The 17,485-nt window shown below is 42.8% G+C and overlaps 1 protein-coding gene across 3 annotated transcripts in view; it reads left to right on the plus strand.

Annotated features, from left to right (window-relative positions):
- Window positions 1–17,083, plus strand: part of LOC309499902 (segment polarity protein dishevelled homolog DVL-2-like) — a 116,839-nt gene extending 99,756 nt beyond the window's left edge. For all 3 annotated transcript variants that reach the window (XM_082171425.1, XM_082171426.1, XM_082171427.1), the window contains exons 13-15: window positions 2,942–3,118; window positions 12,038–12,256; window positions 16,192–17,083. In XM_082171425.1, coding sequence (XP_082027551.1) covers window positions 2,942–3,118; window positions 12,038–12,256; window positions 16,192–16,721 — 926 coding nt within the window. In that variant the 3' untranslated portion in view covers window positions 16,722–17,083. The remainder of the gene's footprint in view (window positions 1–2,941; window positions 3,119–12,037; window positions 12,257–16,191) is intronic.
- Window positions 17,084–17,485: the final 402 nt, after the last annotated feature.

The raw sequence follows: 17,485 nt of genomic DNA on the forward strand, positions 1-17,485 counted from the left end.
AAGACGTTTTAAAGAATGTCCCATCTGCTTTGATGTCGTTGATCTACTAGCCATGGTGTCTGAGAATCGCCAACGAGTTTTTACAACAGTGTTGTCAAATATCTATTCCGAAGCTGTGGGGGGAGCTCTATAGAGAAACCTGCGAGCAAAAAGAGAGAATACAGCGAAGAAATCCAGAAACTACTGAGCCCTGCTTTAAATGAAAAACATTCTTCTTTATTAATTTATTCTTACTTTGCTCTGTGTTTCTGAATTGACAGGATTTAAAGGGGGGCTGAAACACTCAGTTCTTATCTTGAGTACCTATAGAGTAGTATTGCACAGTGGTGGACAGTAACGAAGTAAATGTAATTCGTTACTGTACTTAAGTAGCTTTTTTGCGTATCTGTACTTTACTGAAGTATTTAAATTTGGGAAGACTTTTACTTTAACTCCATACATTTCAAAGTCAAATATCTTACTTTTTACTCTACTACATTTTCAAAATCCGTTGTTCCTTTTTATTTATGAGTGGATAAAAACTTAACTGGTCAAACGAGCCACCAATCACAGTAGCCTACAACGTGCGCGCTTTGTTTTGAACTTGCCTTGGCGGTATCTACTAAGCGCAAACCAGAGCCGTTAAATATGAGAGTTGCGACCATAGACAGTATATAAGAGGTTGCGACACACATGGCTTGTTCGACTTGAACCGGCGCTGCACAGACCGATCAGTTTGTGACATCAAAGTATAGAGCGAAATCGCGAGAGCGATTGAAAAGCATACAGAGCCGTCTACTCTCTAATCGCTCTCGCGGTATTTTAATGTCATTCACCGATTGGTCGGTGCAGTGTGCCGTTTCAAGTCGAACAAGCCTACTGTGATCTCGCCGCCGTGCGGTCAGGTGATTCATGTAGCTCTCAATAGTTCCAAACAATTGGTGTTGCCAATGATTTTAAGCGGGGCAGAGAGCAGCAGCTATTATTGCAGCAATTATCGGTAAATACTGACGCATAATGAACATTGCTTATTACGTTGACACTAAGATTACTTGCAAATTATTTATTTTTCTGAGGAGTAGCAGAAACACTGCATTAATACGTTTTGGTGTTTAATTTTGTAGGGAAATGGGCTGCTCCCATAATGTGTAATATATATATATATATATATATATATATATATATATATATATATATATATATATATATATATATATTATTTATATATATATATATATATATATATATATGAAGAGTTCAGATGCAAAAGCCTCTAAGTGCCATCTGAAATTTTCTTCTAGAATGGTAATTTTTATCAAGCTCGTATATTTAAGTTCAGTAATTTCACTTAAATTACCTATTAATTGTCATTTAAGTGAAATTACTTAACGTAAATATACAAGCTTTATGAAAATGATCATTCTAGAAGAAAATTTCAGATGGCACTTAGAGGCTTTTGCATCTGAACTCTTCATATATATATATATATATATATATATATATAATGTGTGTGTATATATATATATATATATTCAATGGCATTGTGCAGGTTTATGTTGAATGTATCATAACATTAGGATGTTTATAATTATGACCATAGACGCTCGTGAAAAATATGTACAGTAAATACTGTAAATGTATTATACCTTATGGGAACAGTCCCCTTCCGTCCAAAATTAAAACACACAAAAAATGTATTCAATTCAAATATATATATATAGACTAATTAATGTCATTTTATTAATAGATTGATGTGCCAAGAGTGACATTAGAGTCTTCAAGGACTGAGTTAAGCAAGAGTCTTGTGACAAAAATTATAATAGGACATTATAGCCATAAAAAAATCATAGTACTTGGATACTTAAGTACATTTGAAGGCAAATACTTTTGTACTTTTACTCAAGTGAATGTTTAAAGGCAGCACTTCTACTTTTACTTGAGTAATATTTTACCTTGAGTATCTTTACTTTAACTCAAGTACATGGTATGTGTACTTCGTCCACCACTGGTATTGCATCCTTCATATCTCCAAAAAGTATTTAGTTTTATTATATTTATAAAAGAAAGATAGGCTGTACCGAGTCTTTCCGGAAAAAAACGAGCGGCTGGAGGCGTGCCGATAGCTAACAACACAGAGACATTTGAAGCAGTTTTACTCACCGCCTGCGGTTCCAACCATAGGTTCCAACGCACGACCGTGAATCTTTATCGTTGGGACTGCTCCATCCTTAAGCATTAGACGATCTGCAAATCCGGCGTCGAACTGGGCCTTGTTTATAAAACAATCATCGTCGAAATGCAGGGAACAAACAAGAACACTTGCACAACTCCGTTGATGCTCTGGAAAAACAAACTCCATCCACTGGTCCATTAACGCTGGGTTCTTTGGGAATCTGTGCAGGGTTGTCTTGCCCTGGCAACCAAAAACACATTTCTTTGGTGACATTGTTTATTTCTTTAAGTCCTTTGACTGCAGCGCAGCCGATGACTTCCCTAAAGCCGAGCACAGTGCTTTGATGGGCGTACTGCTTTCGCTCTCTCGCTCTGGTCTACGGGTGCGCGCGCGCCCTTCCGGGAGAAGTGCCCTTAGGACCTGTATAAGGAAATTCCACTGCATCTGACGTCACACACGGCCATACTCGAAAAAAACTTTCTGAAACTTGTGACAAACCGGAAGGAGTATTTTTGGCACAGAAATACTCCATCAAACGTACAACTTAATTTTTTTAACTTTGTCCATGTTTAGCATGGGAATCCAACTCTTTAACAGTGTAAAAAACTCAGAATGCATGAAATAGCATTTCAACCCCCCTTTAATAAAAATGACCAGACACAAAATTTTGTAGTGTTTGCTGAATCTTTTGAGAGCTTTTTAGTGTAAAAAATCAGGTAGTAATTATCAATTTGGACCAAATGCAGGATATTTTCTTTGACATTGTTATCATTCGTTCTGTTTGTACAGGTTCTGATGTGGTAGAGTGGCTTTATCATCACATTGAGGGCTTCCAGGATAGACGAGAGGCTCGTAAATATGCCAGTAACCTCCTGAAAGCTGGTTTTATCAGACACACAGTGAACAAGATCACCTTTTCAGAGCAGTGCTACTATGTGTTTGGAGACTTCAGCGACTGTGAAAACTGTAAGTGTGATCAATGTTCGAGTGGCATTGGTGTTGTAGCTCTTTTGTCAGACCTGCCAACCTGTAAACATTTTATGATTGTGGTTTAAGACAACTGAAGTAGAGAAGAAGAAAAAAAGTTTTTCCCAAATGTCCTCATGATAAAATTTTATGCGCATCCATTGTAAAGCTGATATAAAAAAAAAAAAAACATTTATCCCTTGGGGGAATCTTTGTCACCTTTTTCCCTCCTAACAAGTTTGCTTCAAGAATATGTGATTGTATTGTTCTCTTACGAGAGGTTCTCTCGTATTGCGTAAGTTCCTTACGCTACGGGTAAAGTTGTCTTTTCTCGAGATCTGAAGCCAAAAATGATCCTTAATTTTGTATTTATTGTCAACGCAGTGCGGCAGCCAACAGACCATAGCAGGCTGTATAAGCGTGCTCAATGGCTGTCCTGCGGCAACTGCAGCAGCCTACCAGTGAGCCCTGCGTGACGTCGCGCCCTCCACGCGCCTCAGCCCGCCAGAATGGGTGTGGCTTGCGTGTATATAAGGAGGGCTCACAGGCTGAAATTCTGATTTTCATGTCTTCAGCGAAGCTCTTCGCATCGCTGGATCTTGAGAGCCACCACTGTTGAATTCAGCGACCAGCAAGCTTAGGAAGTGCCTGCTACGCCATCCGGCGACATATCCTTTTTCTGCTGTGTGTGTTCGCCGCTGCGACACACACTTTCTCTCTCTAAAAGAGCACAAGGCTTTTTTATCAAAATGCCTCGTTCTTCCTGCGGCTCGTGCCGAGCCCCGCTCAGCAACGGAGACCGCCACCTCATCTGTGCTCTCTGCCTGGGCCGCGAGCACGCCGCCACCGCACTCTCTACGGGCGGCTGCCCCGAGTGCGAAGAGCTCTCAATGTCGACCCTGCGGGCTCGACTTGAAGCTTTCAACGAAGCTGTCACTCCGCCTGTCTCTGCTGGGCCGCGCAGAAAGAAGCGCCGCTCCCAGAGACCACCGGAGACCGATGTGGCGCATAAAAGCTCGCCGGAACCTTTCCCTCGAGCTTCTCTCTCTCCCTCTCCGCCCCCCCTCCCGGCTGCGCAGCTGCTTCAGGGGATGAAGCGGATGAGCTGGATGATGACGCCGCCGCTGACAGCTGCTCTATCCTGGCCTCTGACAGCGAGGAGTGGTCCAACGCCTCCTCGTCAGTCCAGGAATCCGGCCGCACTCGAGCCGGCGAGAATGCGGAACTGCTGCGCCTCCTCACTAAGGCCGTTGACCAGCTTGGCCTCGAGTGGTCACCGCCGAAAGAGCCAGCGCCGAACAGACTCGACGGTTGCTTTCTACATCGCCGCCGCCGAACACCCGCATCCAGGACTGCACCTTTCCTGCCAGAGCTCCACAATGAGCTCTCTAAATCGTGGAATGCACCTTTTAAAAAGTCTCTTCCCATGCCTCCTCGACGCTCTCACAGGTTGACGGCACCGACGAGAAGGGGTATAATTGCAATTCCACCCGTGGAAGAGGCGGTTGCAGCGCACCTTTGCCCACCCTCTGGATGGCGTTCAAAGGCTGCCCTCCCGTCCAAAGCCTGCAGGACCACATCAGCCCTCGTCGGCCGCGCTTTCTCCGCTGCCGGACAGGCTGCATCAGCCCTGCACTCCATTGTGACATTGTGTGTAAAACGGCCAGCCATCGTTGTATGCGAGCCGCCGTATTCAAGCACCAAGAGCGCACGCGCAGCGCCCGCGCCTCCGTATCGGGTTCTCGAGTCCACGGAACGCGGCAATCAGAGCCCGGAGGCCATTCTGCCCCTAGCCGTACATGCGTGCTGAGCACAGTAAGAGAGGGCTATTCATTGCAGTTCGCTCGCCGTCCCCCGCGCTTTCGAGCGCGAACCGAGACGAGAGTGAATGGTGAAGTAGCACACCTACTTCGTGCAGAAATAGCGAAACTTCTGTGCAAAGGGGCTATAGAACCGGTACCCCCGTCTCTGAGCGAGTCAGGCTTTTACAGCCGTTACTTCCTCGTGCCCAAGAAGGACGGAGCTCTCAGACCGATTTTAGATCTGAGATATTTGAACAAGGCTCTTATGAAAAGACCGTTCAAAATGCTCACAACCAGACAGATCCTCGCGCAGATTCGCCCGAGGGACTGGTTTATTTCCCTCGATCTGAAAGATGCTTACTTTCAGATCCAGATAATACCCCGTCACAGGCCATTCTTGAGATTCGCCTTCGACGGTCGGGTATATCAGTACACCGTCCTGCCGTTCGGCCTGTCTTTAGCACCCCGTACATTCACGAAGTGTATGGACACGGCTCTCGCTCCCCTGAGAGGTCAGGGCATGCGAATTTTGAACTATTTGGACGATTGGCTGATTCTAGCACAGTCAGAGGAAGAACTTATCTCTCACAGAACAGTGCTTCTCAGCCACCTGGAAAGCCTGGGTCTCACGGTCAACTGGACCAAGAGCTCATTACTGCCCAGTCAGTCAACCTCTTTTCTGGGTTTGGAACTGGACTCTGTGGCAATGACGGCCCGGCTGTCGACGCAGCGCGCGCGCCGCGTCCAACGCCTGGCCGCGTCTTTCCAGATGGGCAGCGCCGTACCTCTAAAAACATTTCAGAGGATGCTGGGTTGTATGGTTTCAGCTGGGTCTGCTACGTATGTGCCCGCTACAACAGCTGGTTGAACGCTGCGTTTCAGCACTGAGACCCTGGTTAGCGGCCGACTGGTACCAGCGGGGAGTGACAATGGGAGCCGTCTCGCATCGAAAAGTTATCTCGACGGACGCATCCAACTTAGGTTGGGGCGCTCTTTTCGAGGGCAAACCGGTCTTTGGCCTGTGGTCAGACCAGGAGAAATGCCTCCATATAAATTGTCTGGAGATGATAGCGCTCAAGCACTTCCTCCCACATATACGGGACCACCATGTACTAGTCCGCTCGGACAACATGTCCGTGGTGTCCTATGTGAACCGACAGGGCGGTGTCAGATCCAGGAATCTCTGCAATCTGACAGAACACCTTCTCGTCTGGGCTCATCACTCGCTGCGCTCGCTGAGAGCCGCGCACGTGCCGGGCCACTTGAATGTCGGCTCAGACAGACTGTCCAGAGACAACATTCCCCTGGGAGGATGGTCCCTGCACCCCCAGACAGTCCAGCTACTGTGGCGCCTGTTCGGCAGGGTGGAAGTCGACCTTTTTGCGTCAAAAGACAACGCTCATTGCCCGACGTTTTTCTCAAAGAGCGAGGACGCGCTGGCCCAAACCTGGCCCAGCCGCCCGCTGTATGCTTTCCCTCCGATCTCGCTGTTACCACAGGTAATCAAGAGGATATGGGAAACGCGCCACTCAGTGCTCCTCATAGCCCCGCGATGGGAGAACCAAATCTGGTACCCAGAGCTCGTGAGGCTGTCGCACTCAGCCCCATGGCTGATCCCAGTGAAGAAAGATCTTCTCTCTCAAGCCGGTGGATCGATCTGGCATCCCCATCCAGAGCGCTGGTCTCTGCATGCGTGGATAATCAATGGATACCCGTTGATCTGCCAGAAGGGGTCGTAAACACGATCACGCAGTCTAGAGCTCCTTCCACGAGAAGGTTCTATGCGTCAAAATGATCAGTGTTCTCTAAATGGTGCACTACTAAGAGCTTGGATCCACGCACGTGTGGGGTTTCACGGGTGCTCTCCTTCCTACAAGAGCTGTTGGACAAGGGCAGGTCCCCCTCCACGCTCAAAGTGTACGTTGCGGCTATTGCAGCGTTCGCGGAGACAACGCGCAGCCGTGCAATAGGAAGAAACTAGCTTATCATCGGCTTCCTTAGAGGAGCCAGGAGGATGAATACCCCGCGGCCCCCCTCTGTTCCTATCTGGGATCTTTCCCTGGTCCTAGAGGCTCTGAAAGCGTTTTCCCTTTGAACCGTTAGAATCCGTGGATCTGAAATACCTTTCGCTCAAAACCGTTTTTCTGACAGCTCTGTCGTCAGTAAAACGTGTGGGGCATGTCTCGAGTTCGGACCAAATGACTCTTAAGTCATCCTCAAACCGAGACACGGTTACGTCCCCAAAGTGATTGGCACTCCCTTTAGGGCGCAGATCATCTCCCTGTCGGCTCTGCCAGCATCCGATAGCGAGGACAGTGATAACCTCTTATGCCCCGTCAGGGCGCTGAGAGTTTACATCACACGCTCCACCACCTTCAGGCGTTCTGAGCAGCTCTTTGTTTCGTTTGGTGGGCGCACCAAGGGTCTCACCGTCTCGAAACAGAGCCTGTCCAGATGGATAGTGGACGCGATTGCAGCAGCTTATGCGTGCGTCCAAACACCTGCAGTGCCCTATGGGTATCAGAGCGCACTCCACGAGAGGCATGGCCTCATCGTGGGCTTGGTCCAGCGGGATTTCTATTCACGACATTTGTATGGCGGCAGGCTGGGCCTCCCCCTCTACATTCGTGAGATTTTATAACCTGGAAGTTCCCGCCTTGCAGGCTAAACTGTTATCAGTTTAAGTGATATGTATGTTCTGCCCAGTCGTTTATGTGCAGACTACTGTCGTTTTACTATTAGCTTTTCTGGTGAGCTGCACTAAGGGATGAGATTTTCTATATTCAGACCGGCGGAGCCGCTCTGTATTTTCCCCATCATGCGCTTGTGCACTGGTGCTGGCCCGCGTTGCTGGCCACTCAGCTGCGCTAGGGGTTTTACCCTCTATACATAGACCGGCGAAGTCGCTCTATATTCTCCCTATGATGTGCTTATGTACTGCGATAGCCCGCGCTGCTGGCCGCATTCTCCACATGCTTATACATAGACCGGCAGAGCCGCTCTGTATTCCTATGAAGTGCTTATGACATGTGTTAGCCCACGTTGCTGGCCGCCTGTTCCCGCATGTTATGTTCCCCGGGCTCCCTGGGACTCATGCAGTGGATGCTCGGCGCGCACGACGTTGACAAGGGGTTCCCGTAGCGTAAGCAACTTACGCAATACAAGAGAACCTCTCGTAAGAGAACGTACTCGGTTACCTACGTAACCTCGGTTCTCTCTAGAAGAGGGTACAAGTATTGCGTAACCTGCCGTGTCGCGCCACGAGCTTATTCGCTTCAGTCTATGAAAACCAGAATTTCAGCCTGTGAGCCCTCCTTATATATACGCCAGAGCCATAGAGAGAGAGAGTTGCGACACTCCCATAGACCTCCGTTGTAAATAATGGCGGCGCTTTTAACCGCCTACTTCCGGGATATGAAGATCGGAATAGTTCCAAACACTGTCATGTGGGCGTTGGACACCATTCACTTACATTGCTGCGCGTCGAGTTGTTCCAGAGTTAAGTTGCCAAAATATCGACCTCTTTTAAATTGTCAACTGTCTATATTATATCAGAGGCCCTTTGCGATGCTTATACTGGTCTTCATTTGTACATGCACAGCGTAATTATTTATATTTTATGTTGGTTGTTTCAACCAATTTTCAAGCACTGCCTGCTAGCTAACGTTAGTTAGATTAAAAAACGTTAGTTAGCTAGCGCGACTTCGTCAGCTAAGAGTTCGGTAATGAATCGCTACCACCTTTATAGCAACTTTTATTTAATTTAATTTTTTGGGATATACTAACTTTTCATTATGTTATTATTGTCTTGAGTGAAGCGGCTTGTGAGAACAATGCTGGACCTTTAGGATTGTTATGGCCATCACCAGTCCTGTCTGTTTCATGGATCACCTGCCCCTGGTTTTTGTTTTTCTTGTTCACACACACAAGCACACATTTTTGTTGTCTGTCATTGTTTAATAAAAAATATTTTATTTGAAAACCTTCATTTGTATCAGCCATGCTTAAATTCGTTTTTAATCTGTTATAGTTTTGATAATGTGTATGGCCTTAATCTTAAAATAATATTCTTAGTCTTAACATGATCATGTTTCACGTTGTGGTCCTGGGGGTGGCCACTGGCCACTTTCATCAGAAGAAGTGAGCTAGCTTCTAAGCGAATTCTGAACGGACCGCCACGGCAGACCTCTTGCGTGATCACGAAGGTAGGCTAATGGCTGAATCAAAATTTATAAGCAAAATCACGGGAATCAATAGCCTAATACAGCCCAGTTGTGCTAAAATAAATATCATGAGACGTCCATCATCAGATGAATGATATGGAAAAGTTAAGTTAGAGCCGCTAAAGCCAGTGCTACTACCCATGCGAACATGAACACTAAGCTTTTCCCTCCAAAAATATAGCCTAAAACTTTTCTCCAAATGCAAAACTGACATTAACAAAATGCAATAATGCAATAACAGCTGAAAAAGTACTTGGGTGTGTGTTTTATTTTATATTTACCGTTCAATAATGCAATCGCTGCTGTCTGTCCCATAGAAGAACATGACAGCCAGTGTACGTTTTGGAACTATTGGGGCTTACATGAACCACGTGACAGCCATAGCGGCGACATCAAAGAGTGTCGCAACTCTCTCTCTCTATGGCTCTGATATACGCTAGCCACACCCATTCTGGCGGGCTGAGGCGCGTGGAGGGCGCGACGTCACGCAGGGCTCACTGGTAGGCTGCTGCAGTTGCCGCAGGACAGCCATTGAGCACGCTTATACAGCCTGCTATGGTCTGTTGGCTGCCGCACTGCGTTGACAATAAATACAAAATTAAGGATAATTTTTGGCTTCAGATCTCGAGAAAAGACAACTTTACCCATAGCGTAAGCAACTTACGCAATACTCGTTCCCTCTTCTAGAGAGAACCGAGGTTACGTAGGTAACTGAGTACGTTTTCTGCGTCGCTGATTTGCAGTTTGTTGGGAAATGACCGCATTTAAATGGAAGTGGTGCAAAAGTGTGTGAACCAAGCATTACACTGTAGAGTGGCCCAGGGATGATGTCAAAACCTGGAAGCAGTAGCGAAGCCACAAGGGGGCCTTGGAGGGCCTAGGCCCCCTCATTTACATGTCCCACCCCCCAGATTTCACATTTTCTGTGCACAAACATCCGAAGCACGTGCCCAGAGAGCTGCCTTAGACAGTGCGCGAATCATCGAGTTCTCTTTGTCTTCTTGCGTGCTTGAACGGACAAATTCACACCATTTTTTTTCAAAATGCCTGTACAGGCAAGTATCCTTGTGAAAATAGTTGGTTATGTCTTAAGTGAACCTAAACAGTTGAAAAGACAACACGTGTGTAACAGTATGTTGGATATGTGCTGCTCTTAAAGTGGCAGAAACCTAATAAACCTACTGATGTCTTTGTCCTCAATGCTAATCTAACAACAAAAGAAAATCACTCACTGCTCTTGACTTGTCGAACCCTGCTGGAGCAGCTCTAAATATTCACTGTGCTGTTAAATAAAAGATAAAATATTATAGAGCATTTATTATTTAATTTATTATTATTATTATTTATTTAATTATTTAAAAAAAATTAAAATAGAAGTATCGATACCACTTTTTTCCAGAACGAGTCCAATACTAATACTCTTATTTTCCACACACACACGTGTGTGTTTGTGTGTGTGTGTGTGTGTGTGTGTGTGTGTGTGTGTGTGTGTCTTTGATTTTATAGTTATTTTAGAGTAAACAATATTTTGGAAAATATATATTTTATATAAAAGAAAAAATGTTTAGTACAGTACATTTGATTTATAGTAAGAAACACCATGGAAGGTGTCAATTTAATTGTATGCCAGAAGTGTTTTTCTTTTAAGAGTTAAAAATAAGTATAATATAATAAATATTAGTAGCCTATTATTAATTTAAATATAAGTAAAATATAATTAGAATAAATGTAAGTATAATAAAAATATAAATATTCGGTAACACTTTATTTTAGTGTCATTGTTACATACGTTACATGTACTTACCATAAAAGTAAATTACGCATAATTACATGTAACTAACCCTCAACCAAATCCTAATCCTACCCTAATGTAATCCTACCCTATTGTAAGTACATTTTGTCAATTAATATTACTCAGTACTTAAATGTATAATTACACTGTAACAATGACACCTTAAAATAAAGTGTAACCAAATGTTCTTTAAAAATAAGTTGAGATAATGCAAATTGATGACTTTAACAAATGCATAGACAATCGATTAACAGCCTCAGATAGTTACAGTAGATCTGTCTTTAACAGTTTATACTTTTTCGTAAAAAAAATATTTCTTTATGGAGTAAATGAAGTACTATGAAAATAGTTAAGAGTTTTTTTTTATTTATTTTTTTACTTGATTTAGTCTAGTTAGTTTTGTATCAAATACAATGTGATTTTTGTTGATCGAAATCTGCCAGCAACAGCACATTTCTCCACTTGGGCGAGTGATCAGCAGACAGCTTTCCCTGTGCATGAAATCCCCCATATGCCAAGCAAACCAATGAGATTGCGGGAGAAGGATGACGATACATAATAACAGAGCATAGGCGCCCAAAGCTGCTGTGGATCCACTTACCCGAAACACTCCTTAAATGGCAATTTTGAAGAAAATTTCCATCATTCGGCAAATAAATAAATGATGGAGAGTTACATACGTATTGCCAACATTTTATCTTTTAAGCTTTATGGTGCTCCGCAAACGATTTAATTTATAGTAATTTATAGTGTTAATGTTATTTAGCGAGTCCACGAATATTTTATAATTACTTTATTAAAAAATAAAGTAAAATACTTTGTTTTAGATGACACCACTTACTGCTCCTAATGTGTGTCCACTAACATGGATGGGTTAAATGCAGAGGACAAATTACAAGTTTGGTTTGTCATACTTAGCCTTCACGTCACTTCACTTCACTAATTTGAAAAAACCCATTATAAAACCCCATAAGAATTAGTCTTCTGAATTTTGATGTCATCCCTGTGGCATTCAAAATATTTTCCCATGGTAGGCTGGTCTGTCTTATGTTAATAGATTTTTCTTCTGTTTCTCTCTGTCCGCCTCTGCCTTTCCCCACAGATATGGCAAATCTCTCGCTAAATGACAATGATGGTTCCAGTGGAGCTTCAGACCAGGACACACTGGCACCCTTGCCTTTGCCAGGGGCCACACCCTGGCCCCTGATGCACACTTTCCCTTATCAATACCCTCAAACTTACCCCAGCCAACCCCCTGCATACCATGAGCTCTCTAGCTATTGCTATGCACCAGGGAGTGCTGGCAGTCAACACAGTGAAGGTGAGAGAGAGCAAACTTCATTCACTCAGAATATCTAGAATTAATACATTATTATTATAATCTTGTATATTATATTGTGATGACAGGTGCTAAAATGACATCATCACTACTGCGATTATGGCAGTATGTGAAGTCTTTACAAACTGTTTATGGACTTATGTTTCTTTACATTTGTTATTTATAGTTTTGTGTTTCTGTTGACTATGGTGCAGTCTATTAGGTTTATGATACAATTGTTTAATCTGGTTTATTATTCTATAACGTTCAATTATAATAAGTTTAAGATATGCTGTTTGAGTTGATTGCAGATAGGTGCACATATAGTTTTCCTTTGATGTAATGGAGGGGGCGGGACCACAGCTTCCCTTTTTCTTGTGTTGGGTTAATCCATTTCTATTAGTAGGGAAGGGAACTTAACTCTTGGTGATGTAGGCATGGATAAATGTCCTATGGTGTTTACATGTTGTTTAAATTGCTGAATGAGTTTATTTTATTTATTTTTGAAAGTTAAATGGTTAAAAGGTCATATGTTTAGGCTACAAAGGTTTTGGTATTGATGCCCCTGCAGTTGGTATGGTCTTGGGTGTAATGAGCTTGTCCTAGGCTATATAAGCCAGTCTAAACTGATCCTTGGGAAGGTAAAGACCGGGTAATATGGCTGAATGTATCCATTGTAGATTTTGCTGCCTGTCGCAATTTGTTTTCTTGCGGTTGTTGATACATCAGAGTTTTCACTGAGTTAAGTGTATATTCATTTTTGTGAATATTTTATTTTTATTTAATTTCGTAATTTTTTCTTTGACACCTCACTGTGAATCTGTACACTCCTTCTCCACTGGCATTAAATAAAAATCCTCTTTGGATGATATCTGAGTCCTGAGCCTACAGTATCTACCACCTCCCCTTGATCTCTACGGGACACGTTATGACATATATAATATATAATAATTAGGGTTGGGAATCGATAAATTATTTTAATTTTTTAACTAATTAATTGCACAATTTGCTGTAATTAACTGCAATTAATTGCATTTTCCCCAAGCTTGTAATCATCAATATTTAAACTTAGAATCACCTAATTAAATTAAACAAAACAGGAAAAAAGGAACAGAAAATAGCCCTATTAAAATAATATTAAACATCAATATATCAATATATTGTACTTTTTCAATAATCAATCAACATAATCAATTTAACAGTAAAAAAAAATAAAAAAAAAAATGTTTTACTATAAATAAAAAGTAGTCCTACAAAGCTATTATTACCAGAGCATGTGATCAGAGCAGGTCATTTTACCATTGTTGCCCAGCATGACTATACCAGGGCTGAGTTTCCCGAAACTTTCTTAACGCTACGTCATTCTTAAGTTACACCTTAAGCTGTACCTTATGGATAATACGTGTTTCCAGAAACGTTCTTAGTTAAGTATACCTTCTGTAAGTCATACTTTCGGAAGGTTGGTCTGGACCACTCTTAGCTTCACCTTATCACTGTTGCAGGGCTATATGAATATAATTCTGAAGTTTTAATACACACAGACAGTGTTCAGTTAGGCTAATTCAAGTGTTTTCATGCAAAGAATAAAATTGTCATTACACTGATTGTTGTTAGAATTTTAATTATATTATTATAATACAATTTTATAAATGTATTTTAATAAAAGAGCGCTTTTAAAGGCCAGTGAAAGCAAAGGCTACTGTCAGTTAAGTCCTATTCGGACGCTGATATTGTTTATCATGGGCTCGTCCGGTATTTTAAACATTTACAGGGATAAGTCTGTGATTTTAGTGCCGTCCGAATCCATAATATCAGTGTTTTTTCTCACCCAACCCGCGTAAAAATCCCTGGCCAAATTAGTACCTAGGCTACTGTTTTTTGACAAACAGGTTGTGAGGTAATTTAATTGCCGTCTGAATCCACATCTCTGCGTTTTCAAGAAGAGATTCAAAATTCACTGTTTAAATCCTTTTTGATCACTGCCGAGCACCGTACGTGACGTACACTTTTATTACTGAAATGCTTGAAAGTATTTACAAGAACAATATTTCATCGCAGCTCCACCTCAGCGAACAAAAATGGGAAAGAGAAGAAAGCACATACAAATTTAAATGGTTATTATGGCAGCAATATATGATACAATTTTAAAATATGTAGGCAATGCTATTATAGGCTATTATAGTTTGGATTACTTTTTATAATATCCCATGAGTCCTAATAAATGCAATTTCAACTATTTCTAAAGTGCTTTTTTTTATAAAGAACACCGCTTTCTCAGATAAACAGCCCTTGCACGAGAGAATAATTGATTCTCGAGCCATCGATATCAGCAGATTCAGCACCATCGCCACGGACAGCACCTGGTAACGTCGCACGTAAGAAGGTATATCTTAAGCAGCTTCCTAAGGTATAGTTCGGGGAACACGCCTAGAAATGGTATACCTTCAGTTAAGTTATACCTTAAGAGTCTTCGTAGCGCGCTAAGAGACAACGTTATCGGGAAACCGGGCCCAGCTCAGTAGGGCTATTGCAAACAGAAGTCTATTACTGAGAAATTTCACGTTATTTGAGCGGACTTTGCTTTTCCAGTGCGTGATCGGTACATGATTGGAGCGTTTGGGCCGTTAACGACAGAGCAGAACGCGCAGCGCAAATACGGAGCGGAACATTGAGCAGAAAGCGCACCGCGCCAACACACACACACACACATGGACCTGGAAAAGACCCGCTCATTAAAGCTGCGCGAGAATGAAACCTGATCGCCGAACACGGAGGGGCGGGACGGCATATTTTCGGCCTTTTCAAAGCAGCCGCAACAGGAAGTAATTAAAACGAGGAAAAAAAAAAAGTGCTGCGTTAATTGCGTTTTTTTGTATGTTTTTTTACGCGTTAAACATCTCAAATTATACCACAGGGCCGTTGAATGCTTGAATCTGATTGGTTGACGAACGTTCTAAGGTGTGCATTATTTTCAGTGAAACGCACGGCTAAAGTAGTTCCAGGCAGGTCTTGACCGCATTACAGTTCCATATCACTTCGCGTAGTCAACTGTAATAACGGAAAATAGGATACAATTCATAACAAGAAAAAGCATTTAGCCCCATGCGCTTGATCTGCAATTTTCAATGTCTAGCTTCACAATCAATAGAAACATGCAGTTTAATTTTAATAAATAAAGTATATAGTCCTATCTATAATCAATAGAAAATTCAACTGAATATAGGCTAAATAAATGGATAGTCCTGCAGCACGGATTTTTATTGCAGATAATATAACAAATAAATAATTATTGATAGGCCTACTTGTTAAAATGGCTTTGTGTTTCATTTATTTGGCTATAGTCTACTGTCATCTGTCAATAATGAAAAAAAGAATGAACGAATTAATTAAAACGAATTGAATGAATAAATAAATAAAAATATTGACGCACATTATTGCAACATCTCTCTCTAATAACTGCATTAATAACTGCATAATGAATCGTAATTTGATACTTATGACTGATCATGTCCAAACGCGTGTTCAGCGCGTTCAGTCTGTGTTCAAAGTCGGTGTTTAAAATCTGCTGCAGTCGATGAAAACAGTCAGAGAATGTGTCAGCTAGTCGTGTGTCCCCAGCATTAGTCTGCTATCAGTGGCTCAAACCTCCGTTACTAACTCTAAAATTACGTTTTGGAATTAGCAACGGAGGCATGGGATTATATGCGGGTGTTACCATTACCACCTCGGGTGTGCATTATTTTTCTAATAATTCAACGGCCTGTCGTCAATTATTCCTTACTTAATCGCAAAGATTAACGCGTTAATTCCCCCAGCCCTAATAATAATATATTTTGAATCAATATATTCTTAAAAACTGAGTCAAAATTATTTCCATGTTCCTTTTCAGTCTTGAATATACACACAACTTTTCCTTTGTTTATTTCTCTCTCTCGCAGGAAGTCGTAGCAGTGGTTCAACACGAAGTGAGGGTGAGCGAAGACGCGGCAGTAAAGGAGGTGGGAGCACCAGTGGACGAGATGAAAAATCCCCTGTAGGAGGAGGTGGAGCTGACTCCCGCTCTGGCAGCGGCAGCGAATCGGAATACTCTATTCGCAGTAGCCGGACAAGAGACAACGGTTCCACCACACCAAGTGAGCACAGCCTCAGTCTGAGCCAGCGGTCACATCACAGAGTTCAGCCCTCTCACCTGGCTCCGTATCCCCCTGGGATCCCAATTTCATATAATCCCATGATGGTCATGATGTTGCCACAGCACCCCCACCCCCATCCGGCCATGGGTGGCCCTATACCCACCCTCCCAACTCCACCTCTTCCATCTTTGCCGCCCACTTTTACACCTGGTGGCCCTCCTGGAGCTCCTCCTACCAGGGATCTGGGATCCGTTCCTCCTGAGCTCACTGCATCCAGGCAGTCCTTCCATCTGGCTATGGGCAACCCCAGTGAGTTCTTTGTGGATGTTATGTAGTTGAGTGAAATCCAAAAGAATCCAAAAGAATTTATGAATCAAGTATCTTTCAAATTCCCCTAACAGGACGCTTTGTTCATTTCGGAAAATCTAAAACAGCCATTTCTTTCTGCTTGTCCCATGATTTCCATGGATTTCCACTCTCTTTGATTCTTCTTGTGTGCCCAGTGCTTTTATTAGTAAGCATTCACTGGCACTGGTAATATAGCAAACATCATTGATGTGAACTGAATAAAATTCAAGGCTATATTTCCTTACAGTCAGATACAAGGTACAGTGGCGGTACGCTGATAGGAGTGACTCAAATTGTATATAGATAATTGTCTGGAATATTAAATATTAAAATTCAGTCACTACAAAGTAGGGCTTGCATAGACTAGCCGAGTAGTCGATAGATCGACTACTTCAACCACTAGTCGACGCTGTCGGAAACAATCGACTACTCGAGCGTCCATTAACCATAAATGAATTAAAAATGGCGAACGTCACCAACAGACACCACACGTCAGATGTGTGGAAGTATTTCATCAAGGATGACAAAAATATTGTAATTGGCCAACTCTGCAAGAGGCCGTTCACATATTGCGTCTAAAAACGTGTGGAAAGCGCGCGGCCGTGCCGCTGTCTCCTACAAGCGCTTGCACTCCCGTGGCGTCTGTCGTTGCTATGCAACCAAACTGCGCTCTCCATGAAGACGACGAAGAAGTATCATTCAGCAAAGGATTCATTTATTTCTAGCCCTTGCATTAGCTTTACTACTAGAT

Source organism: Leuciscus leuciscus, assembly GCF_965113295.1.
Source record: "Leuciscus leuciscus genome assembly, chromosome: 5".
Taxonomy (NCBI): Eukaryota; Metazoa; Chordata; class Actinopteri; order Cypriniformes; family Leuciscidae; genus Leuciscus; species Leuciscus leuciscus.